The sequence below is a fragment of the Poecilia latipinna genome, unplaced genomic scaffold (assembly GCF_001443285.1).
Source record: "Poecilia latipinna isolate Pla-1442-1.1 unplaced genomic scaffold, P_latipinna-1.0 Scaffold825, whole genome shotgun sequence".
NCBI classification, from domain to species: Eukaryota; Metazoa; Chordata; class Actinopteri; order Cyprinodontiformes; family Poeciliidae; genus Poecilia; species Poecilia latipinna.
In genome coordinates this window covers 165,907-192,746 of record NW_015113441.1, presented here as the reverse complement: position 1 = coordinate 192,746, position 26,840 = coordinate 165,907, and the positions used below count along the sequence as shown (strand labels likewise).

At 41.1% G+C, this 26,840-nt stretch overlaps 1 protein-coding gene across 6 annotated transcripts in view; it reads right to left on the bottom strand.

The window, feature by feature from the left end:
* The window catches only part of celsr1a (cadherin EGF LAG seven-pass G-type receptor 1a), an 86,529-nt gene that overhangs the window by 15,207 nt on the left and 44,482 nt on the right, over positions 1-26,840 (bottom strand). For 3 of the 6 annotated variants that reach the window (XM_015047411.1, XM_015047409.1, XM_015047413.1), the window contains exons 4-16: positions 25,977-26,199; positions 23,749-23,864; positions 22,757-22,845; positions 14,581-14,661; positions 7,223-7,380; positions 5,239-5,402; positions 4,967-5,092; positions 2,630-2,796; positions 2,336-2,521; positions 2,146-2,262; positions 1,895-2,069; positions 1,521-1,662; positions 874-994 (exon numbers count right to left, since the gene is read on the bottom strand). In XM_015047411.1, coding sequence (XP_014902897.1) covers positions 874-994; positions 1,521-1,662; positions 1,895-2,069; positions 2,146-2,262; positions 2,336-2,521; positions 2,630-2,796; positions 4,967-5,092; positions 5,239-5,402; positions 7,223-7,380; positions 14,581-14,661; positions 22,757-22,845; positions 23,749-23,864; positions 25,977-26,199 — 1,865 coding nt within the window. The remainder of the gene's footprint in view (positions 1-873; positions 995-1,520; positions 1,663-1,894; positions 2,070-2,145; positions 2,263-2,335; positions 2,522-2,629; positions 2,797-4,966; positions 5,093-5,238; positions 5,403-7,222; positions 7,381-14,580; positions 14,662-22,756; positions 22,846-23,748; positions 23,865-25,976; positions 26,200-26,840) is intronic. The other 3 variants (XM_015047412.1, XM_015047414.1, XM_015047415.1) reach the window with 3 other exon arrangements.

Below are 26,840 nucleotides of genomic sequence, written 5' to 3'. Positions count from 1 at the left end.
ACACATTTGCAATCTGATGTTTGTTTGTGACCAAAAGTCTCTACTCTTGAACTCTGTTCAAAGGACAGTATTCCAGAAGTCTACGATACGCTAGCAGACATTTTTTCCTCGGAGTTATTTGGTTTTCTCCTAACTGTTAGGCTTTCTAGTCATGAACGTTTCCATTTAAAATGCTAACCAAGGCCTGTAAAATCTAGCTTGGAGGTTTTGGTGTTTTGTAATTCTCTAAACGTTGCACCAAGTTTTACTGGGTTGATGGTGTTGCGTCCTGTCACATCCGATGGTGACGACGCCACAGTTGGAGGGGCTCAGCAGCTAACGCTAGTAGCTAGAACTAGCAGCTGCCACCAGCTAAAGGAAGACCGAACGGCGGTAAACGGCAAAAATAATACACAAAGATATGACAGCTACGAATGACATGGATGTTTTGTTGGGTATTTTTTTTAATGTCTTCTTATGCATTTAAAATATGTCTACAATAGTCTTCTGAGTTGAGCTCAGATATAAGGTTATACTTCTTTCATTCATGATTTCGTTATTATGTTATTGAGTGAATAAAATAAAAAAATAAATCAAAATGAACAAAAAATTAAATTTGCTCAAACTCATCAGTTGCTTCTCTAAAGTCACAGCTGTTGCTTTTTGGTGGTTCAGGCACAACTTTATCATCTGAGCTAGTTTTTCCTACTTTTCTCTTCTTTCAAGATAGATTCTACTGGTCCTGTGATCTTTAAATGAAACCAAAACACCCATAAAGAAAAGCAGACACACATCATGAACAACTTGTAAAGGTGTGCGTGTGTGTGTGTGTGTGTGTGTGTGTGTGTGTGTGTGTGTGTGTGTGTGTGTGTGTGTGTGTGTGTGCGTGCATACCTTGCAGCGACACTCTCCAGTGGTTTTGTTGCAGTCTTTATAAAATCCTTTGCTTGTATCACAGTCACAGGGCCCACACACTTGGCTGCCCCACCAACCCTGAGGACACGGCTTCTTCACTCTGTTGTGAAAGAGTTAAGACAAGTGTGCAAAATCAATTAAGACACCAAAACCAGTTGTTCTTTTTTTAAAAGACATTCGTCAAGGTCAAAGGGAAAACATCAGTCGGCTGATTATCTACTCAATTTATCTCAAAATATGTTATTTCAGAGTAAACTTCCTCCCCACTTAACAAGTGTTATCACTGTTATATGATCTTGATGGGGGACAAGTGGCATTATGAGGGCAGCAGAGACTAAACACCTGCAGAGGATCAGTGGAGCAAACGGGGGTGGGGGCGGGATTCCCACATCCTGCTTTAGACAGGAAGTGGTGCGTGTCGGCTGGGCCAAGGTTCCAGAAGGAAATGAGTGGCGTCTGATCCGGGCCGGCTACTTCACGTCAACTCTTTCATCAAAACATTACAAGTAGGCCAAGAGCGTAAAAGCAAAAGAAGATAAGGGAGCTTCACGGGAGTCTGGATTCAGAGGTTGGACTTTGAAATACTTCCTGACTTTTTTGGGGAGGACATGAGGGTAAAAGCTTACTTGTTTTCGCAGTACTGGCCGTAGTAGTCCTGTCCACATTCGCAGGTGTACCCGTGGGACGAACTGGGCTTGCGGACGCAACTGGAGACGTGCTCACAGGGATTGAGCTGACAAGCGTCCATGCATTCCTTACCAAAGTAACCTAGAAGGCAGACCATCAAAAAGAAATAGGAGATGAATCTGAGTATATGCGCTTTTAGATACCTGGCCCCAGGAGGGACACTGAAGGTAACTCGAGATCTGACAAAGTTGTCACGGGATTTTACAAAAGCAACGCCAGATCTGACGAACTTTTCAAGATCTGGCAGAAATACGGCCCATTTGCCTTTCTTCAAGGTCCATCATTGGGCTCAGAATTGACATTTGTGGACTACCTGGGTCACAGACGCAGGTGTGTGTGCTCCAGTCGTCACTGCATTGGCTGTTCTCAGGGCAGATGTTGGAGTCGCAAGGGTCCCCCGGATTGCAGCCGTCCTCCACGTGGATTTTCAGGCCCTGAGCCATGTTCACGTTGGCCACATTGGTGGCCGTCTCCCCCGCCCGGACACCCTGATGGAGAGAAATCCGGTTGGAGAAGACGATCGGGAGAAAAACAAGACCTTTCATTCAACAGGCGCCCCCTCACCTGTATACAGCCAACAAATCCTTTGTTAACGATGTTTCCCTCTCCAGGCAGGCCTCCGACGTGAAGAGTCCGCACCTTCAGACCGGGGAGGTCATTGCCGATCTCCACGGACTTCTGCTTAGAAACACAAACAGGAAGATGAGAACTTCTTCCTCCAAACAAATCTCAACTCTAGAACCAAACCTTGTACCTGGTACATGCCGTAATCCAAGGAAACAGTCGCCATGTATTTAATCTCTTTGCCATCTTTAATGCTTTTCAGTTCGACCAGCAAGTGGTGCCACTCCCCGTCGCTGACGCGGACCTGCAGGAAGACCAGCGACGCCAACAGCTGCTCCCTCAGCAGCACTTCCATACGGATCTGCTGCTCCCTCAACTGGAGGGTGATAAGATGGAGAAAGTTATCTTGCTGATAGTCTTGTTTTTTTTTTTTTTTTTTTCTTGTAAAGACCATATTTTGCTTTGCTGAAGCCCGTGTTCTCACCATGAGATTTATAGTCGAGGATGATCCGGCGTTGACCTGCATCAGAGTCCCAGCTGGCTGCCGGGTCCGGAACATGAGACCCACATACCAGGGTACAGCGACGGTGATGTCCGTGTCGCTCCAGGACACCAACGCCTGGCCGTCAAAGAACAGAGGCGAAGGCATCTCTGCAGCAGAAAGAAGGCAGAATCAGACTGTTATAACACAGGTGAAACATGTCCCAGTTTAGAGGACCTCAAAGAATCCAACATGTATGCGGAACTTCATTATTCTCACTACACGACGCAATGGCTAATTCTTCAGTACAACAACCAATTTTCTTTAGTGTTTTCTCTACACACGCTTCAGCCAAAGCTGACAGATTCACAAGTTTAGTCAGATGGAAGCCCTAATAAAAGAAAGAAAAAAAAACCTCTTTGTATGTTCCTGGAACCAACTAATGGATTTTACCTCCACGTTGCTGAAGGAGACAGAAAAACCTTACTTCGTAATGGGAAAGATTTATCAGGAGCAAATATTTGATAAGGTAAGCTTCATAGTTCAGTAAGGTTGTTAACAGCTGTACAAAACCACAAACTACATCACCTCATACTTCACACACAATCAGTGGCACAGTATTATAATCCTACACTGAGATTGACAGTTTTACAGGTGTCGAGGTAAATGGCAAAGAGATGTGGTGGTTTATTTCTCCTTTTCTCCATGTTGTACTTTTGACGTTTTGATCGAGTTGTATGTTTTCATTGTATTTCAATCGTGAGCTTGCATCAGTTTGTACCTGAAGTTTGTACTTGCCTTGAAAACAGTCAGTTAAGTGAATTTCTATGTTCGACATTCTAAACACTTTCTGGTTGTTGTATGACTCCAATAAACCTGATCCATCAGAAGGTGGCTTCAAGTCAGAAATAATTGCCATTGCTGGAAAAAAAAACAAACAAAAACAAAGGAACTACAAGAACTACAAAAGCTTTTGTTGGGACAGATTATGTTTTTCATTTCGTAAATGGAGAGGTCAAATGTTTCCAGTGGAGATTTTACGGCATGGTCTGCAAGATCTCAAAAGGCTTTCACTGGATCTATCAAAAGTAACATTCCATCTTGCGAACCTTTTTGCCAGATCTCTAAAACCTAATTTGGGAATCTTCAAAACATTTGTAGAATCCCAGCCTTTGTGCCAACGCCACACAGAAGCCAGTACATGTTATAAAAAAGTTGAAAAACGACTAGACTGGAATCAAGCATCATGCGAAGCATTTTCAGCGCATCTTACGTCCATATTTAGCACGTATTTAGTAGTTCTAGATTTCTCAGATCTAGAACTGAGAAATAAAAGGAAAATATTTGTGGTCATGATTTTTTTGTTTTGTTTTGTTTTTATCACATAGAAGGTATATCAGGTACGTAATATAGCTGATATACATTTCAGGTATATCACATACCTGAAATATGATACAACAGACGCCGACAACAAAAGAGCCTGGTGGGCGACTCCCAGCGGGTCTTCACGTCATTCCAGCGTGAAAGCCCGACTGGAACGTCTCTTATTTCCGACGTGGCAGTGGAGAGTGTGAAGAATCAGAGCCGACGTGTCGACAAGCGACAGAGCGGCCAAAAAAACAACATCCAGCTTGCTGTGATCCCGGCCCAGTTCTGATACCGGATACCGAGGCCTGGCACTATAGTTGGCCGACTGTCTCATTGGAGAGCGTGAAAGGTGGGGCATTCACACCTTTCTTTTGGAAACATGCCTTGAAGGAAGACATTAGAGTTCTCCCCTTACTATAGAGGAAAACAAAAAGTGGTATGGAGTATAAACAACACCAGTAGGAATCAGTTATCATAGGCAAAGAGGAGATTTTTGGACTATAAGTGCTGTAAATAGACATAATCTGAAGAAGCACACAGACAGTAGAGAGTTCTGCAAATGTGGGAATATCTTTAGTTTTAGCCCTTCAGTCTGGGTTTTGTTATGAGTCACGGGTATCTTTGTCCTGAAAGTCTAAACCTGAGGCAATGCTTAGTGGCTCTACAATAGTGAGCAGAGGCTTCACTGTGACTCTATTGTGACTGCCGCATGAGTCACGCTGAGCCAAAGGTGTTCCTCATCACATCTGATCTCATATCTAGAAGCTCGCCGCAGAAGTAAATAAACATGCCCATACAGAAGCTAACCGGTGAGCAAGTGGACACACGAATCGTTCTCATGCTCCAAATGCAAGAGATTATGAATTTGCAATTTGTTTTTCTTGCATTTATTCTTGGATATTATCCATGGTTGTTTTTTTGTTTTTGTTTTTTGTTTTAGAAGAAAAGAGAACAGAGAAAAGCATTTCTGACCTTGTTCACAGTTTTTGCCCCCGTAACCAGTAGGGCAGTCGCAGCTGTAGGTGTTCCACCTGCTGACACACACGCCCCCGTTCAGACACATGTCGTTTGTGCAGAAGTTCTTCTTGGCTGGACAACCTGGGGGGATTAAAACCAGGACGAATAAATCAATTCTGCAGACATGCCTAAAGACGCGACGTCTGAAATGTTGGTGTCTTTTTAGATTCTGCAGGAAACGATCGGGATCTGGAGTGAAACTCGGCTGAGCGAACGTCAATTCCAACCTGCGGCGGTGCCGTTGTTGGCGATGTAGCTGGCCATGTCGATGGGTTTGCTGTCGATTGTTAGGTTTCTCATGCAGCCCACGAAGTTTCGGTTCCTGACCGGGAAGGCCTCGGGCAAATTGGGAACTCCGCCTAGCAACAGCGGACCCGTCAAGTCCAACGATCTGGAGACGACAGAGGAAACCGATTGGAGCAAAACCGAAAAACATCGACATCAGAAGGCCACAGGAAAAACATGCATTCTTTACAACCAGGTCCGATTTAATCCGCCAGACCACATAGGAAGCTGCTTAAACCTAAAGCTTCTGAAATGCTTAACATCAATCAGCGGACGGCTTCGGCGTACTTATGGTGGTGCAATGCTGCATGAAGAGCTGGAGGAAAAAAATGCAACAAAAAATGCCTCTGGACTCATTGCGCAGTGAGATCTAAAAATTTGGCATTGCTTCTTATTTACTATACTCTACAATGAAAACAGTTTACTGAGATACAGCACCTTGCAAAGGTTCCCCCCCGCGACCCCACGATGGTTCTGTTTCACATTTTCCTACATTAAAACCAGAGTTTGTTCCAGCAGGGAATCACCTGAAACATGCAGGACTCTAACCCTGACCCCTGAGGAATGAAACTGCCCGTTCGACCCAAACTGACAGAACAGACAGGTTGAGCATTAATCAGAGATGCTGCCAAAACAGCCACATTTCTGGAATTTATGCTGCAGGGCCAAAAAAAAAAATAAAGTCCCATAAATTTTGCCATAAGATAAGTTGGCAACAAATGTAGAACAAGGAGTTCTGGTCAGATTTAAACCAAAGTTTAGGGGTTTTTTGGCCTTCAGGGTGAGACGCAGCAGTGGCAACACAGTCAGAGCAGTAGTTAACAAAAACTGTTCAAAAATACAAACATGCATATATGCATTCTAGGCAAAATTCTTATTAAAAACATGAATTAAGCCTGTTTATTTGCATCTTTTAATGCTTTAATAATATTGTATAAACAAGGCTTAAGTGGCTAAATGAAAAATCTCCAGCTTGTGTGTGGAAAAGATTAGTAAAATATTCATTCAGTACATCCCTGATGGAAAGATGGATGGAGTTAAACGAAGGGGAATCTGGGAAGTAAACCAGTTGGGGGCTGCTAGATGTGCATCAATGAAAACATAGAATGGCCCAGTCAAAGTACCAACCATAAATCCAATCTACAACCTGCGACAAGATCTAGAACTGAGAAATAAAAAGAAAATATTTGCAGTCATGATTTTTTTGTGTTTTGTTTGTTTCTTTTCTGTTATTTCTGATTGGGATGGGGATTAGTTATAAGCTGATGCTTCAAACTGATGGCTTGCTTTATTTTTTTTATTGAAAAAAAAACAAAAACAAACAAACACTTGTGTCTTTTAAGCCTGATATGTCAAACCACTACTCAAAATTCATAAAAAAAAGATAATAATTGGGAATTGGATGTAGTAAGAAAAAAACCCCAATAGAACAGATTGAATTGTGGTTGGAACTAAATCGTCATTCATCGATCAAATTTGAAAGCAGAACCTTTTACTGCTTGTGCAGCTTTTCACTGCGGCGAGCCCCGTCCGCATCCGCTGAGCGTCTGTGACCTGCGTAACGTGTTTCTGAAGGAATGCAACGTCGTGGCCTGCCCTCTGAAGCTTCTCTCTCCCCGTCCCCACCCTCTGCATTTCAGATGCGTCTCAGCATGCACGCTCTGCGAGTGACTCAGTGAAAAACGTCTCGCCGTTCCAAGGATAAGTCCTCTGACGGTTGGCTGCAGCTCAGATGAGCTTTGGGGATGAAGGGGGTTGTTTGACAGGAACTGATTCAAAAATAAACAGAGTGGAGTCGAGTGAGTTGTTGTAATTTGATTGCAACTTTTTTTTTTTTAAAGGCCTTGACGACGTTTTCAGTCTGGCTTGATTCTCTGTGGCTTTAAGGACGGCAAAAACGAAAAGTGTGTGTCGGGAGTTTCTCACTTCTTCAGTCCGGTCTGGGTGCCCTGGGCGGCGCACGAGTAGTTACTGATCTTCATCCCGAAGCGGATCGCCATGGAGATGTCGCAGTCGTCCACGGCGACCACCGCCACCTTTTCTGCAGAGGGTCCGTGAGGGATGCCCAGGTGCCCGATGTTAGGCTGCGAAAACACAACAAAGATACGTCTTTGTTACTTTTTCCAACAAAACAAAAATCACTTTTTCAGTTTTCCCTCCTTTCCTGTGTGTGTGTGTGTGTGTTTGTCTGTGTGTGTGTTTGAAAAACACTGTGTTTTACTTTTAATTTCCTCAAACGGCTTCATGCGTTCAAAAAAAGTGGCTTAACGCCTGATTTCTCTCTTTGTTTCTTTCGGGGATTTCTGAGAAAGTTGGCAGAGACGGCAGCTCCATCAGTGCAGGTCAGCGATCCTCGAACAATGTTTGGCTGACTTCAGCCACAAGCGCTCGGGCCTCTCTTGGCTTAATGTGACAAAAAATGCCTTTGTGTGTTTGGCTCGCACCTTTCAAAGTAGGCTAATTCTTCCATCAAGGACCCTGGCCGACAAATGTTGATCTGAGAAAATGTGGATCAGCTTAGGAGGAGGGAAAAGAAAAAAATCAGGCCACCAATACTTTTTTTTAGTTGCTCTGAAATTGAACCCGAGGATGACTTTTAGGGTGTTCCTTCTTTAAAACCAATTTGGCTTCATATAAACTGTGTATTTATTTATTTTCATGGGTGTATGAGTGAAGGGAGGAGAAAGCCACTTTTTTTTTTTTATCACTTTACATGTGTATTGTTCCATCTTGCAAAATCCCCAAAAATACAAACTAAAGAGGACAAATTATTGTACAAATTTGAGAAGAAGTTCATAACAGAAGAGCTGGAAGAGGCACGGATTGAAAACTAATGTCAGTGCATCACAAAATAAATGGGATTAACGTAACGAGATACTGGTGGGGCTGGAGCTCAGCGGAGAAAAGAAGCAAAAATAAAACCAAAAAAAAAAAAAACACACAAAAAGGAGGGTGAAAAATAAGAAAAGAAAGAGCGACAAACAAAACAGGGGAAGTGGAATGAGCAGACAAAAAGATAAGCACAACAGAAAAGAAAACGGAGGGGAAAGTGTGCAACAGAGAAGCGCGCTGTCCTCGATTTTCTCTTTTTTTTTTTTTTCCTTTTTTTCCCCTCAGCTTGGCTCCGGTTCGGGCATAGTTTAAACCCACAGGGAGTTTTATCACAGCTTTCACACACATCCATCAAAAATGACCAGGATTTAAAGCTTGTTTATTATTTTTAATAGATTTATCTTAATTAGAAATATTAAAATATACAACGCAAAATATTAGGTCTAGATTCATTTCAATTTACTGCAAATATTATTGGGTCACTCTTGACCCCTGTTGAGGAATAAAAGGAAAGTTTTTGTCTTAGAATTGTTCCTACTATTTCATGAATCCATCGGATTGAAGTACTTGTTTAATAATTATAGAATGAAGCCACTGTGAAAAAATCATGAGTTAATGTTTTATTTTTATTCATTTTGCTCAGGCATGCTGCGGGCTACTTCAGAGGACAACCCTCTCAGGGTTAGCGGATGCGTTTTGCATATCCAGGGCCGGTGCACAAAACAGGAACTAAAAACGACAAGATTGAATGTTCAGGGTAATTGGTTACTAGGGTAACGTGATGAAAACACAAACCAGAGTTGAAAGAATCAAATTTCATTTTCACGACCGTTTGAAACCTGAACCAGGAACAAACAAACACAAAAAAAGGAAAAATTATTACTTTCCAGAAAAGCAACTGTATATATATATATATATATATATATATATATATATATATATATTTTTTTTTTTTTTAATTTTTTTTTTTTAATTTGTGCTTCAAGAACCAGTGAAAGGTTTGCAGATTCACATCTGATTGTTCATTTCTTTTAAAAAAAAAAACATTGTGGTTTATTGTCAAACCAAAAATCTCAATAGGATTACAAACCACAAACTTAATTAGCGATGTTACTGAAACAGCATGTCTAACCTGGTTATAAATACATGCTTTAATGGAGAATTAATCTTTAATTACTTCATATGCTTGTAACCGCATTGCTGTTAGCCCGTCGGCTATTTTAGCATCCATTGGTACAAAGGGATTTTATTCATGCCCAAATGTCAGGATTAAAAAGTTGCTGACCTGGATTCTATTATGGGTTTTGAGCGAAACCTGATGGAATGCTATAGGGAGACAACTTTATCCCCCCCAAAGTATCAAAGAGAAGACCCTCGAGGTTGCAGAAAACGTTGAAAACAAGTGGTTAAGGAGCAAATGTGAAACAGACTGAATACGTCCACGGAATAGAAAGACGCCGACTGTTTTTGACTATTTAGTACAGCAACACAAGCTTCAAGTGGCGAAGTTTGATTGGACAGTGTAAATGCATTACTGTGGCATGTAGTGAATCAGAACTCCTCATGAGACGGATCAAGTTCCTGCTAAATCAGATTAGCGAGTCCAAAAAAAAAAAAAAAGGTTAGGGTACTGCTTCAAATTTCTAATGGCTGAATTCTTTTCTTGGTGAAACCTGACTGTGAAACCTTCTGGAACACGGTCATGAACTATTTTAACTTGTATTATGGTGACAGAAAAAGAAAATCTATGGGAGCTCATTGTTTAGACAATTATAACTTCGATTGGGACGCAGTTCGAAAACCAAACTGCGACAGAGCGATAGCAAGGCTGTGTAAACTGCCTTTGGGGATGACAATAGGTAGTAACACGGATTTCTGTCTTATCTCTTTTGAGCTCAGTCAAGCAGAGCGATAAGAACCAGAAGCGAGACAGACAAGAGGGAGACAGAGATTCCCGGATAATGGACTCAGAAATTCTCAAAGCAGCTGCTACTCCAGCTGATGATGAACGGACGCAAACGACCTCATTTTTATTTTTATTTTTTTAAAGGGGAGAACCAGAAACTAATATTTAAAACCACTTATTCACTCCAGTCTCTCAGTCAACATTAGAAATATTCACTAAGAAGTAAGTAAATATATTTCTGTAACTGTTACCAATTGCTCTAATACCTATACTCCACCAGTAGGTGGTTAAAACTTCTACATCAACAACATCTTTAAAGATATATATATTTAACATTTAACTCACAGAAATATTATATATTTAACACAGAGAAATTCCAAACAAGTCGTTGTAATGCTTTCTTCAGCAGAAACAGTGACAAACGTATCCATAATTCCCAGTGTAAACAGAAGCAAACAAAAGAACCAGGAACAAGTTGTGATCCACTTTTAAATTTGAACGTTGGTTTGTGAACAGCTAGTGACTGTTCACAAAACAAGCTAACTACAACGTTTTTCCGTTAAAGCTAACTGCAATGTTAGCTTGAATGTTTTTCCATTCAAGCTAACTACAACGTTTTTCCATTCAAACCAACTACAATGTTTTTCCATACAAACTAGCTGAAACGTTTTTCTTTTAAAGCTAACTACAATGCTAGCTTTTTCTGTTCAAGCTTACTACAATGTTTTCCTATATATTTTGTGGTTTCAAACACTGTCGCAATACGTAATAACTAATAAAACCAGAAGAGAAATATCGACAGGTTTTCACATCTACCGCTATGTCTTATGTACAAGGCAGCCATATTGGATACTGAAGACAAGGATGGTGAGAAACCTCCTTTCCTGACTTCTAGGTACCTCTCTGTTAATTATTTTCCAAACTTTTTTGAGTTTCCAAATAAAAAAGGCGGTATCGCTTAACAAACCCTTATTTTTCTGAACTAACACAGCAAACTCGAAAGCCCAACTTCTCTTGTGCTAGTTTTTAACATATGCAGGAGGATGGTGGTAATTGGACAACTTCATTCTTCTCATGCCCTCAAATAAATCCCACTTGACCCTCACTGTTTCTCGGTGAGTTGAAACCCATATTTTGCCTTACATACAGCCACAACAGGAGTGAAAACAACTTGGTTTTTCCACCATCTATTTAGAATAGAAAAAGAAAATTATTTTTCATGAATTAGCCTCAAAGAGGTATAAAAAGGCACATACAGCAGAGATTCTTGACACACATTGTCTGTATTCTTTCACATCCCTCTAAAATACTCTAAAATATAAACATTTTTGTGTATTCTACTGGACATTTATTGTAGCTGAAACCAGTTAACTGAGCAATGAGATTCTGCTTTCCATCATCATAGCTGCTTGGTTTCATTCCTCTTTTTGACCTTCTTGTTTTAAACAACATTTGGCCCCCCACTTTCAGGAGGGGCCCCAGAAGAGCGTCTTTTTCTGGAGTCTGAAGAGGATTCCCTCTCTCTCAGGAGTCGTCTCCAGGGGTGATAGGAGTGCCGCGGCCATGACGACGGGCTTGATCCCCGGAGATCGCCGCGCAGACAAAGAGGGCGGCAAAAGACATGGCTGACGACAAAGTCGCTGCATTTGTCAAAACGCAGAAAATTTCAAGCGTTGCCGCAAAAACACACGCTCATTTCACGGCAAATACCAGGAAGGAAGGACACGTTCAAGAATAAACACCCGCTTCCTTCTACCACTCCAGACCCACACACACACACCTCTACTGAGGAAAGGCCAGTCAAAGCCGGCATGATAACTTAACCAGACCTGCAGCAGAGAGAAACAGACTGATTTACAAAACGACAGGGGATGTTTGCGCGAGAAGGTAGAAGTTTTGATTGTGTGATTGGGAAGCATGGGAAGGAGGTCTGCAGACTGTGTTTAAGTATGTGTGTGTGTGCGTGTGTGTGTAGCCACCAGGAAGCAGTTAGCAGAGCTGCATACGGCCACGCAGTCCAATTCAATCATAAAGGAAGAGGGAGCGCACCGTCTTTCACCCAATCTGTGTCGGCTTCAGGAAGTGCCATTGTTGCGCTCGCTCCTGCATGAAAAAGTGACCTAATGGAGACTGGTGTACACTGGACTTTGCGAGTCACAATTAAAGAAAGGTCTCAGCGCTGCCGCATAAAGCAAATTAACGGTTTCCTTGTAAGTACGGATTCTGTTTCCTTAGGTCTGAAGCTCAGGGTTCGTCAGCAGCAGCAACAAGCTGTCGGGTCCGCATTACTTCATCGCCTTCAGGCTGTGTAAACCTAGAAGTGTGAATTACACAACAAGACACACACGGGATTTTTTAGAGGCCCAACAAAATGCTACAATGTCCCGTCTTCAAGCATATTTGTTACTGCTGTCTTCGGCGTCTCATCACGGTCCCGTCTTTCAGCGTGGCTCGTGAACAGCTGCGTTTGACGGTGTGGAGCTTTCATTGGTGTGAAACAGACGAGCAGATGACACACAGAGTAAGAGGAAAAACTGAATCCCAGTAAGAGCGACTGGAGAAAAGTCGTGAAAAGTCAGTATAGGATTCCTGCTTTGCTTATAGAGAACAATTTTTACATTGTAAAATTGCCTTAAAATGCACAACAAAGCAAACAGTGTCTCTGTACAGCTGCATATAGATTATTCATTTAGTATTAATGAGTTATTTTGGAAAAAATGTTTTCACAAATTTTTATTCGTAAAGAGGCACCTAATTGTCAAAGACCAGCTGTGTTTGTAACACACAGCACAAAATATTCAATTGAAATATTGTCATGTCAACTATTTCCAACAAATAAACCTACAATAAATTTTTTGTTCTATTCTATTCCTTTGCTGCTACAAACTTGGCATGCCCTCTGGTACTACATTTAGAAAAAAGTAGCTGCAAACGCCTGATACTAGCAGCGCTGGTAAAAGTTTCAGTCTCTAATTATCATTTGAGGTGACAAGCGGATTAAGGAAACAAGTCCTTTACACACGAGCTGTCAGTCAACGCAAAAGCACGAGAGCTAGCTCACATTAGCCGTCCATAGTTATTACAAGAGACGTGTCAATTGGTTTGGATAATCCACTCTGACAGAAACTACCTGTCTGCCTGCTGAGTCTCGACAACGCTCAGTTCACCTGAGCAGTTACTGAAGAAGTCAACGAAAGCTGACTAATGAAGAAAGAGAAAGCTACTGTGTCCTTTTCAGTTTGTTTAGAAGTACGGGAATTCACGTCGGGTTCTCGAGGCACCTTTATTCAAAAATACCTTTGCTAAAAAAAAAAAAAAAAAAAAGCCATTTCACATTCAGTGTGTTAATAACGATGCTGTCTGGCTGGGAAAACAGCAAAAATCAAACCCGTAGTTTGGATTTTTGGATCCATTTGAGTTGCTTAAATCAGCTAAAATGGGGAATGTTCATCCCCGGTTCCCACCTGTCAGAAGACTTGTTCACTTATTGACAAACTCGGTTCAACATCTCTTCACTGCGTCTTCGACCACTGCTACAGAAAATACCGCACAAAGCAACATTTCTCAAAAACAAAGCAATCCCTCCATGTAAGAGTTTTAAAAAATGCCATTAGGAAGCTACTTGTGAAATGAAATGTTTAAGCTGTTCATTGAAGGCTGATTACCAGAGAAGATAGCCTGACTAATTTGCCAGCTAATGTTTGCCTGTTAGAGAGCAGAACGGCAAAAGGTCTACACAACAAACACTTGGAAAGTTTCTCTAAATTCACCAGTTCATTTGAATTCTGTGTTCACGTCTATGTGTTAAAATAAAAATGAAAAACGATATATTATTATGTATAGTTTCATTTGTCTCTGTAGTCAGAGTTCAGATCTATGAACTAACATTTACTAAGATTTATATGCGTGACAACCATGTTGACAACCACTGCTCACTGTTTTTCTATTTTAATAAAGAAAGGTAAATTATATTTTTCATATTTGTGATGCAAACCCATGTTTTTTTTTTACTCAAAGTCACAGAGAAGAACTTTTTTTCCATAAGAACTTTATAAAACATAACATGAATTGTGTTTAAAGCAAAGCTGAGGAAACGCTAAAGATATCTACAGGTGCAACTCAACTCTAACGCTTCACGTACCGAACATGTGAACATGATTTGTGTTTCTCATACATTTTGAAGGAATTCGATAGGAAATCTGTGCCTTTTAGCACGCATACCTGATTTGGCAGAAACTTACTTAATGAAAACATCATAACAGGAGAGACAGAAGGAAACCCAGTCCCACAAGACCAACAGCTTCTACATCCAAACCCTCATGCCGATTCTACTCCAGCATCTCTCTACAGTCTGGACTGGAAAAAAAGTGGATCATTCGATCACCAACACCCAACCTTTAAAACTCATATTCCCTTTGTGTATATGAGTTAATCAGTGACAGCAGAGTTGGTCACGAAGACTCAACTAGAGGCAGAAATCAGACCACTAAATCAAACCACAGGCGGGAAAGAAGCACCAGTAACTAGGCTAGAGGTCAAAGGTTACCTCTTTATGAATGAGCTCCAGCCAGGCAGTATAAAGAGGGATATGCAGACCCCCTCTGGAGTCCGCCAGACCCCACCCTTCCTGGGAGAGAGACACCATAAGAGAGAGAGACACCGCATTAGACCTGCAGCCCAGAACTGAGCAACATACAGAGACTGGCAAGATGCAAGAGTATCCTCCATAACAGCCACAAGTGCCAGCGTCTTTTCTGTGAAAAGCCAACACAAAGCAGCACCACAAATATAAAATGGAAGGTAGCGCATTCGTCTCCATCCCTCCTGAGAGATTACTTGATACACTGCAGGGCTGTAACGACTCATCAAAAGATTCAAGGACCTTGATTTTTTAAATTCCTCAAGGTAAATTATCTGCCTTGAGGCTCTGTTAAATTATGTTTTACTATTTAGTTTGCTCTGTTCCGGCCGGATGATTATTTCTGTTGCGCAGCGCTCTCATTAATTCCGCCAATGAGACGTTGACGAATGCTAAGTGCTATTCACGGCTACGGAGGGAGAAAACGAGAGACAGAAAGAAGCGCTGTCAAAAAATATCCAAGGGTCACTTTAAACTAAATAGAATAGATAACTCAGCTCAGTGTGTGTGCTGCAAAATGGAACTGGCATTTGACAACGGCACATCCTCGATGCTCCGTCGTCAAACACCTCAAAGGGAAACATCCGCTACATGCATCGAACTCTTTCGCAGCTGCTAGCAGGTGACATTTTTGTTCCCTTTGGAAAAGACTAACTTTATCTGTAATTGTTGATGCAGAATGTACAAGGAAATACAATTTGTCTAACACTCCATGTAGTTGGTAATCAAGAAAGTGAGATCTGAAGTCAATTTTTGCTTGATTTTGTTAGGGGTGTCAGTGAAACGTTGCACATCACAGTTTTACATTTTTAATTAATTCTGAAAACCATGTAGGCATCCACTACCTTTTCTTGGCCAATCATAAAATTCAAAATACCAACATTGATGTTTGTGGTTATAAGAAAACAAGGGATAGGAATGCTCTTGCAAGCATTGCAAGAGCACGAGGACTGAAGGTGACCTCATGTGCAGGAAAAACAAAACAAGTTTGCAAGAAAATTTGAATAAAGGTATTCATAACCTTGGGTGTTGCGGTGTTTTGTGTTTATCCGTATCAACAGGAATTGTAAACTACCCCAGGTGTCCGCAGTTAGCTAAGAATACCATCAAACCCAGGCACAACATCGTTTCCCTCTTTCTTTGCCACTTGAAAAACAAGTCTCCCACCGCCTCGTACAATAGGCTACAACTCATGCACTGCCAACTTTAGACAAATGTGTCCCTAGCAGATCCATATCACACTGTGAAGCGCTGAGCTGTGTGCAACAAGGAGGTAAAACGTACAGCAGGAAAAATGGGAGGGACGTTTCAGGTGTGACAGCCCCAACCTCAGGGACATGACACAAAACAAAACCTGAGTTTTTTTTTTTGTTTTTTTTTCAGCTAGCTGACATTTTGATGGCTGAACAAAACAATCAAGCATCGCTTCTTTTGTTAGAGGGTTTACTCTGTTTAAACAGAGAGAAAGAGTGTTTCATGTGCTGGAAAGCTGGAGTCCGGTCACAAGTAGTTTCTGTTTATGTAGCGATAACCTCAGCTGTCTGAGGTGTGTGGAAACATTCGTCAAGAAGAACACACACAAAAAAATAAAAAAATAAAAAAAACAACATGGCCTCTTCCTTTGAAAACACTCCCTGCTTGGGAATTTAGAGTTTGGGGTTTCACCTCAGAAAAAAAATGAGCACTTAACCTTTAATGAGGGGCACTTTGCAGTGAAAACACATCACAGACATCGCTCGTGCCTGTGCGAAATGTGGCAGCCCCTGTTCTCACACACACACACACACACGCACACACAAGCACACAATTTAAGAGTGAGGACTGCATCTGCCTCTTTAGCAAATAACGATCACCCAATAAAGCACTGGTGATGAACCTTCAACTGAACAGAGGGATAAAACGTAAAAACCTAAACTTTACGGTCCAAATGATCAGGAAACATGGTTCTCAAACTGGCACATTTTCAAGCTACTTTTAGGCCAGTTAAACATTGTCAATTTACAGAAATGCAGTTACAACTTCAACCTCATAGGGGGCGATAACACACTGGTTTGTGTGCCGTCTACTCAGAGAAGAAGAGAATATTTTAGAACAGAGATTTCTCTGCGGTTTGTTGCCCTTGTGGTTCCTGAGAGATAAAGGACTCAAATGTGAAAATGTTTTCCAAAGAAATGTGAAATGTCTTGGGTCTCACACCTATAAAAATAAAAGTAAAAAAAAAAAAAAGAAAATTAAAAAAAATCATGTTCTTGGGTTGAGTTTTTGGGTGTGTTTCTGTGTTTCCAGTTTTTGATCACTTCTATATTGTTTACTTTATTTTAGTATTAGTTCATCCCCTAAGCCCCTTCTGAACAGGCGTGGCTTTAACCAGTTCTACCACAGTCTGCCCCGGCCAGATTTGTTTCCATTAGCAAATCCTGAGCGTTTTCTCTCAGTTTTACCACTATGTTGGTGGCACGAACCGGGCCGAGCCATTTGACTAACAGCAGACCACATACACCGATTGGGTTAGGCTTTAATCTCAAACTTGACGCTTTGTTTGTATTAAACTTGATTTGTCCTCTACGGTCTTAAGTAACCTATTATATTTTCTGTCTTTATTCTCCCAATAAACAATCATGTTGCTAGATAGAATACTGCTAGAAATGCAACACTGCAAAAAAAAAAAACTCAAGTATTGCTGGTCTAATTGGTAGTGTAAATATCTTTGTACACTTTAAATAAGACAAAACTGACTTACAAGTAAATCTAAAGCAAGATATAGGAACTTGTTTTAGGTCAATATTTCCTCAAGATTGATGAAAAAGTAATAGTTCAACTGGCAGATTATTCCCTCCTAACATGGGGAAAATGTCTTGCTGTGAATGAAATAAGTGCATACATGTTGCTGAAAAGTTACTTTTAAGTTAGTTTTGTCTTATTTCAACTGTGCTAATATTAAGATTTTGTGTTTTTTGCAGTTGAATAAGCAGATTTACTGAAGCAATCACCATATTTTAGGCACAGGTCAGCCATGCTGGATTTTTGAGGCTAGCCACTGGGAACTGTTCTCCTTGTTTCTCCATTTTGAGGTTAAAAACCACACAGTGAAACCTCAGCATTCAATAGGTGGTCCAAGGTTTGTTTTAAGGTTTAATAGCACAGTTTGATTTAGAGCTACCCAGTAAAACCCGACACATCAACAAAACAGCAGAAGATTATTATACAAAGAGCGCCACTCTATTTATAATAAGTCTCACTGTTGAGATCAACAGAACTAGCTCTGTTGGAGTGGCTCTGATTTAACAGCAGCAGAAGACCTTCAGTGAATGACAGCCTCAAAAAGACAGCTGAGCGGCTTCAGTTTCTCTCTCCGCAGGCAGGAGCCATATGCAAAAATAACGCGTCGCACTACGCTGAGAAACAATTTACACGTATGTTCTGATGAGGAAACTCCTGCCACGTAAACCGCACTCATTAGAGAGAGAGAGGGAGAAGAAGAGAGAAAGAAGACCCGCCAGAGCGGAAGTGGTAAAAGCCAGCTCGGCCTGTCTGGGAATGCCGCTTACAACACGTCTCAGGTGGAAATATCACCGGCAATGTTTTTCCTAATGAGAAATGATTAACGTGTTTAAAAAAGAAATGCAGCCCTGAAAAGAAACAAACAGAAAATGCTGCAGGCAGACAAGCGCGATGTACCTTCAGCTGTGTTTAGAAAAGTATAGGAAGATCACACAACTGGTAATATGAAGTCATCCAGGTTTTTATACTTTATTGTGTTTAAAGACAGAAAGATATAAGTTATGCTTATTTTTGCAGGACTATATGTTGAAACAGGAACACAACAAATACAAAACAGTCAGGGTTCTGATTAGTAAAATTTATGTAAAAAAAAAAAGGTAAAAAACTGGTTCTTCCTTCTGGTCATTTAGAAGCGAGTGCAAATGTGGCAACAGCTTTTTTTTTTTTTTTTTTAGCTTTCCCACCAGCGCCCTGTCAGTTAAAACAAAACAAAAAAACAAATCTCCCACCCTGACTCCTCAGGGTTTTTTGTTTTTTTTCTAAATGTTTGACAGGTTCACCTCGAAGCAACGCTGCGAGAAAACGCTTCTGCATCCAAAAAAAAAAAAACACAAATGTTTGCCAGTCATATTCTGCCAGGGGATTTATGAAACATGAACTCCCTAACAATCAGTTCCCACGCTGCCGAGAGACGGATGTTAGTTCACTGTAATTTCATAACAAGGCTTTACTTATGTCCTGCAGCCTTTATGTGAAAAACACAATTTGCCACCTAAAAGTTCTGACGAATACCTGCAAAATGGAGTAGTGAACATCTGACCAAATGAATGTGTTTTTGCCTTAAGGTCAGTGGAAACATCCACGCAAGGTGGACATGAAGCGCACATTTACGACGCATCTGACATCCTGCGCAGTGGGCTTCTGAATTACATCATTTCCTGCGTTGAGAACGGCCCCACTTCCTGCGGCGGGCAACCTCTTCTCCTGCGGCTTCAAGGAAACCCCTTCGGCGCTCTTCTTCTGCGCTTCGTGCGTCTCTGTTTCCTGTTTGGAGTTGCTCTGCTGACACACTCAACTATCCTTGAGATGTTATTTTGTGGAATTTGAAAAATGTCTCCCTCCTTCCGTTCACTATTGTGCTCCTCTAATATTATTCACTGCCACACAAACACATATATAACTTTCCAACCGACCAAGAAGATCAAAAGAACAATGAGAAGGGCAGGACGGTCACTATGGTAACCTCAGTGTTAACTTTGAACTGCTTTTTTTTTTTTTTTTTTTACCAGTGGAGCCTCATACGGATAAAAAGAGCAACTGCGGCTTTGAAAAATACACCTTATAAAAGGGAAATTCTGCCCAGGCCTAATCATCTGGCGCAGTAAATCACTGAGTGTGTGTGCATGTGTGTGTGTGTGCGGTTTTTACGACTATTAACAAACGACGGTTCACGTTTGGTAAAGTAAAGTGAGTAAAGCTGCTGCAGAATGTAAGGACGTAAAGGTTTCACTAAAACTAACCATGAATAGACTGAGAATAATGAAATTAAGTACTTATTGAATGCAGAGACAGCCATTTATTAACATTTCTACAATTTGTTAATGGATTTTATCAATACATTCTGGCACAACCAGCCCTCGAGAACGTTGATGATGTTGCTCCGGTCCAAAATAAAATTGGCTTCGACGCTCCTGCTGCAAGAATTTAGCATGAAGCAGGATGACATCATATCATCTTAAGTTTTGTCACTCTGGGCTATGTAAGCAATGCTACCTTCAGATAAATGTCTGTATGAGTGAGTAGCAAACATGGAATTCATTCATGTCCAACATTCACATGTCAACAGGCCTAATCTATTGTGAGAACGTCGCTGCTTTCTGCCAGATACATTTTCACTAATCCCCCCCTACCCCCCCGGCAGCCGGATTAAATTACCATGAGTCAATTCTGACTTCTGATCATTCAGCTGACAAAGAAAATCTGACCCCCGTGTCAGCACCACATCCAGCCTTGGGCTGGTTTAACGGAATTTGGCACCGGGTCTACAAATCACTGGTGGTACACACCCACCCACGGCTTCACCGGCTCGTAACACCACAACGCCGGCGTAAAAAAAAAAAAAAAAGAAAGAAAAGAAAGTGTGTTTCCGTGTGTGCACGTCCTGCGTCTGCACGTCATTGTGGCAAAAAAAAATAGAACGGAAGCCTACAGGATCAGCGGAGCTAAATAAATAAGAAAAAGCAAAGTAAACAGAACTGGATTGAAGTAGCAATCAATCTCTCGTTTCCAAGGGCGACGCGCTAGCAAACTCTCAACGCCGCAAAGGGCAAACAAAACAGAAGATTTCAGAGCCAACAGACTGTATCCTGCAAATCATCTCTGCAGGAGCGCTACTGCAAGTTTAGACAACAGACTCTACCTGCTCTGTGGCATCTGCACACTCTGCAGAAGCCCACGAGAAAGACAAATGCACCTCGAACAAGAGCTACAGATGTGACCCTGCAGCTAACGTCGTGACGTACAGCAATCCGATTTATCAGCTTTGATGAATTCTTCTCTGTCAGGACAGCGTAGTACAGACCGGACAAGAGAAAAGAGGTGAACAGCCTGTGAAATGTGATAGTGCTACGACAAGAACACGAGTCTTGCCTTTAATAGGTTGCAAACCATGGGTGTCACTGAAACACAATGGCGTATCTGATAGGGGTTTCCCCAACAAGTTCGAAAAGTGCAGGGACGCCAATGAAATGTCGTGCAAAAGCATAACTCGTCCTTGAATTTTTTTTCACACATTTTGTCAAATCTAAGCGGGGATCCTGAGTTGCAGGCCAACAAAATCAAGGTGAAGGTGGGAGGAATTGTTCAAAACGTGTTTTATAAATGCAAACTGTGCGATGCATTTATATCCAGCAGCACCTCGGAAGAAACCGGTTAGCTTCTGCAAAAAGAAAAACAAAAAACTTTATTCTCAGGCTGAGCTTGGTTCCACCTGATTTATGTTCCTACGAAGTACAGAGTGACATTATGCACAGTGCTGCTGTGGCACTCGCCACTTGATTTTGAGTTTTTCTCAAAACTGATGTGAAAATATCTGAACTCATCTCACTTGAGCCGTTTCTTTCATTTTTAAGCATGCGTCACAGATCCAGTAAACAACCCCTTTGTTTTTATGATGATGCTAATGCTAACTGCTAATGCTGTATGGGTTTTTAGTAGCGACCTATTAGCAGCTGATTTAATCTTATTTGGAATCTGTCTTCTGTGCTTTTTTTTTATTTAATTTGGCCAATTTATATTGTGCAAGGTAAAGGGAGGTTGACTAAATAAAATAAAAAAACCCATCTAGCCAGCGCTACTAGGAATGGTTGGAGTTTGAGCCATTTTGTCACAAGTTTAGGAGTCTATGTGAGTAGCTGATAGAGGCATACCACAACTCTAACTGCAGAAATATGCACAAAGTACTGAGTCAGGGGGAGCTGAAAGTAAATGTTCACCACACTTCATCCTCTTCAGAAACATAATTAAACGACAGAAATTACAATTGTAAAGTATTTTTAAGCCATGAATGTTTGAGGAGCCTGTGTCAAATTCTGTGTCATAGAATTTGACACAGGCTGCTGAAGTGTCATTTAATTGACCTAGTAGAAAAGCTTCTATCTTTGGAGTTGGGGTCAAATGTGAAAAAGTTCAAGAAGTATCGACACATTAGCGAGGCCTTGTAAAACAACTAATCCCATCTATTTCTAGAGCTACGTGGGATGGAATGCACTGGGGTTGTCTAAAATGGTCATAATTGAAAAGTCTTGTTCCGACAACTGTAGAGCAAACAGCCAGGCATCACACAATAGCTTGTGTCCTCTTCAAAGGCGACACTTATCTTATCGCCCTTCACGGTTTAACGTTTAATGCCTGTGGGTTCTGGAAGTTTGCTGTAAACGAATATCATCTAAACCCGAATAGCATAATACCAAAGGACATACGAGACAGCCTGCAGAATGATCACAGCCTATTTTCTGATCAAGAAGCAAGAAGACCATCGTGGGAACATCTTAAAACCCAACTTCCAAACTCTGAATGCACCTATCCAGACGTCCTGTGATTATGTCTGTGACAATGATCCGCCGGTATTACATGAAGTCGAGCAGATCTCAACTAGAGCACAATTAGTGAGCGTTTGACCTTTGAAGCCCAGGGCGCCAGGGCCTCCTATGCTGGCATCCACAGCGGGAGTTTGAGGCGGAGATGTCACAAATCAAACCCGCACCGTTAAGATTATCTCTGCAGTCAAGGTCAGCTGCTTCGGTAGCTTCAAAGAGAGTCCACTTTTCACACACTCCGCTCCCACACTCGCTAATTTACAGCACAGTTCCTCACAGTGGTATGGGCCCAGCCTTTCGGAAAGATCCAACTCCGTTACTTCTATATTCCTTATTTTGTGGGATGTTAGCGTTGCTAACAATACCTAGTTAGGATGTGATTGAAGGGCTTCAAAGGACGTCTTAAACGACCCATTCAAACTTAAAGAGGAAGGAGGGGAAGAGGAGAAGGAAACAGAGGAGGAGCAGCTGATAACATTCTTTACCTTGTTGTAGTAATGGAGCTGGACAGAGTGCCATTGGCCGTCGCTGACTCCACCGGGGATGTAGGGAGACACCGTGGTTTTTGTTTCACCTGGGTGATCAATGAAGAACAAAATAAAAAGATGATTCATAAACCTTAATGTGCTTTTCTTCTCCCCAGAACCAGGAGGCGATTCTTTACACCTAACTTTGGTAGGTAGGGCTGGGTGTACTCCTGGCTTTATCCTGAATCTTTGAGTCGAGGTGAGAGAGTTTAAGACTAAAAGAGCTTAAACTCATAAATAGTTCTTATTTTCTCCCAGCGTTAACAATTAATTTGGACACAAGACTCATCATGCAACACAAGAAAAACAAAAGTCCAGGGAGGGTGTACTTTTGTTTGCCAAGGGCAGAAGCAACTTGCACACGGCAATCAATCCAGCTACAAATTAGCAAACACCACGGAAACGCGATGTATCTGCATGTTTTTGTATGTATGACTAAACAGGGAATGATCTTGTGACCTAAAGAAATCGACAATCTACCTTGATATTCCTCTGTCTTAAAGGTGACACGTAATTCTGATGATTCATGCGCCTAGCGTTTAGTCGTTTTATGGTTCTGAAGTAGGGCACAAGGACTTGGCCCGTCTCCCAAACCGGCTCCAACCCAAGATAATCATATTAGACTGGATTCCTCCTCCGTTCGGTGCCATGGGAAAGCGGCCCGAAAGGGAAAACAACAGTTGCCGGTACAAAGCCAGCGTGTTTGATCTGCAGTTCAACAGTTACCGACAGTAACAATGACTCTGGGCGTATGTCTGCCTGCACTTCAATGAGAGCTTGGCTTCAACTCATTCACTCTGTCAAAGCTGTAAACGTAAATCAAAAGCAAGCACACAATGCTAGTATTTATTTATGAGAGTCCGTTTAGATTATGAGCATTCATACATGACTTAATGTGGCAGAAAAACACATAAACAGTTCGGAAGATACGCAGTAAAAAAAAGCCTGACCTCCGGAGAAGGTAAGATGAATCTGTTCGTCAATGATCTCCAGGGCGATGAAGTCGTGTTTCTCATTGAACCTGCCGTTGTAGAGAAGCAGAGCATTTCTTTCTCGGGTAGCAAACCTGCAAAAAGAGCGATTCTTAGATATTTGGCAAATGTCACACCTAAAATGTTCCAACAGATCATGGGAAAATGTTCCAATTGATCGCTTGGTTGTAAACTCAACAGTTTACAACCAAGCATTTGGAAAATTATTTTTATCTTAGGGAATACAGAGCACTGTTGATAAAAATGTGCTACTTTCTACCATAAAGTTAAAAGGACAATGTCAAATGTCTATTTTATCTTTTTATAAGATGTAACAAAAAATGACTGCTCAGTCTCACAGATGGGTTTGTGTCTAGGTCTGCAAAGGACGAACCATTTCCAATACATTACCATGAACTTTAATTTGAGCAAAGAAATTTTGGAAATATATATATATATATATTGAATTGGAAACTTTTCAACGCCCCATTAAAAGTTCACCTTTAGTATCTGAAATCAGAACCAGTATTGGTGCAAAACTGAGACACTTTTGATTGGTGTGCCTGACTGGTGACCTGTCTGAATTTTTGCTTTATCTCCAAACTTAAGTTTCCTGTATAACTATTGGTACCATTTCCAAGTCAAACAGACTTGGGCTGTGAGACTAAAGACCTTAAAGACCTTAAAGATGGCTGTATGATAAAATAATAGCTCCTGAGAAAAAGGTCTCCTTGCCAAGGAAAGTATACAAAGGATTTGTTGCTCATTGATGAAACCATTTCCGTGCCTTAAAAGATTCACGAGTTGTACCATCCGGGCACTCGTGTGTTTTAGGCGGGTACAGAGTTCAGAGGCGAAGCTGAGGTTTGGAGTGGAAGGTGAGGGCAGCGGAGTCAGACAACAGATGCCAGCGAGTCCAGGAGGGCAGGAAGTCAGGATGGCTGTAGTCAAGCACTGATAAGGAAAAACATCACACAGCCTTTCCTGTTTTTACCCACTTTAAACCTTTTCTAGCCCTCACGCTGTCGATGAATTCAAAAATATCGGTCTCACCTTTATTAGCAGTGGCAACAAAACGTGGGTGTTATAACTTACCTCTTCGTATTCATATTTACTGTGAGAGAATAAGAAAACTTGCGCAACCAGCTGTTGTTTGTCCTCCAGCACTTTCAGGTTTGTGGAGAGTGTGAGAAACAAACCTCATTAAGTTGCAAATTCAGATGTGGTGTGTCTCGCTGCAATGAATAAGCGTGTACATGCCCGGGCCTGCCCAAGCTATACTTTAGCTCATTGAACTCTTTATGTTACCATTTACTACACAACTGCTTAGACGGGTCTGCACTCTGTTGCCATTAAATGTAGAATTTCATTGGTTAAGAAAAAGGAAATTTTAGAGCGACACTCATAACTATGCTAACTAGCATATCAAGCTATTTAGCAAATAAAAGGCTCTTAATTGACTTTACATGTTGAAGATTCTAGATAAAGAACTGGTTTTCATAGCATCTCTCTATCTTTATATGGAGTTTTATATATTTCAGTTGCATTTAATTGAAAGAAACTAACTAGCTAGGCAGTTTGTTGCTACCAAGCTAATGTTAGCTTATTGAACTACTGTTAGCAGCCCAAGCTACACTTATTAGCTGTTTCTGGAGCCGAGGAACGGCTTTGATAACACAATTTTTTAAAAGAATCTACAGTTATTTATGTAGACAACGTTAAACTGTTGAACTAGAACTGCCATTAGATTATTTGTTGCCGTAAGAATTCAAGTCAGAAATGATTAAATTTAACCGTAACTGTAACAGGTGGAGTTACAGCAGGCCATGCTTTTCTAATTGAACATGAAGACAGGCTTCTTATTCCATGTCTAGTTTGTTGTTGAGGATGTAAAAGTAAAAAATAAAACATAAATAAATACACTAAAATTAGTTTTGTTTGTTTTTTTTATATTTGTTTTGTAGCTCATGTGTATTTTAAGCCCCATGTGGCAAACAGTTTGGATACCACTGAACTTGAGTTTTAGAAATACATTTTAGTTGCCCTTTTTAATGTGTCTTGCAATTTTGCGTATTTTCTAATTACGGTAAGTTGCACACAGGAAAATGGTTATTCCTTAGAAACTTGACCTGAAAAACTGCTCGTCAAAGAAAGAAAAAAATTACTTATTATAATCATGTAACGACATAGTGAAAAAAGGTACATACATGAAGGAAACGGTGAAGTGGAACCTTTGCCGGAGACCCCTGAACGTTACGAATGACTGGCCGGGGAAGCTGCGGGTGGTCATTTCACAGTAAGGCTTCTCGAACTCCCCTGGCGGACACTCGCACATGAAACCTCCAGCAAGCCGGTTGACGCATTTCCCACCGTTCTTACAAACACCGGGAACACAGCGGCCCGACGACGCATTCACCTCACAATGCTCGCCTAAAAGGAAAAAAAGCAGACTTTCAGTTAGGCAGCGTTTATATATCGCTTCTGTGAGCTCTTTTGAGATAACGTGCAGTGCAATGGCAGATGATTAATGACCATGTTGTCTTATTAGATTATCGTTAGTTTAGCCTTTCTCTGAAGCATTCTTTGCACCCTTGACTTAAATCCAGACTAGTGTAATCGGTCTGGAATTCAATTCTTAAAAAAAAAAAAAAAAGTCTTTGAGAGAAGCTTATGTAGCCGCTGCAGCGCCTTGCAAAAGTATGAGTTGCATGCCGCTTGAACATTTTTATGTTTTACGATGGTAGAATTAGAAACTTCCGAGTACTTTAATGGGAGGTTTTGTTATAGACCAACACAAAGGAGTGTGTCATTGAGTAGCTGAAGGAAAATGATGCAGAACTTTCACATTTTTTACTTTTGTTTTTAGTAATGGCAATCAAAAAAGAGTGGAAGTAAGTGTGAACTAGAACTTCCTTTTCTAAATCAATATTAAAGAATTATTGACCTAAAACAACTTCCTACACTCTGTTGAAAAGTTATTTGTAAGTTTGTTTTGGCTTATTTCAAGTGTACTAAGATATTTGCAGTAGAAACTGTGCAAATAAGATCCCTGGTAACATTTTGTGTTTTTG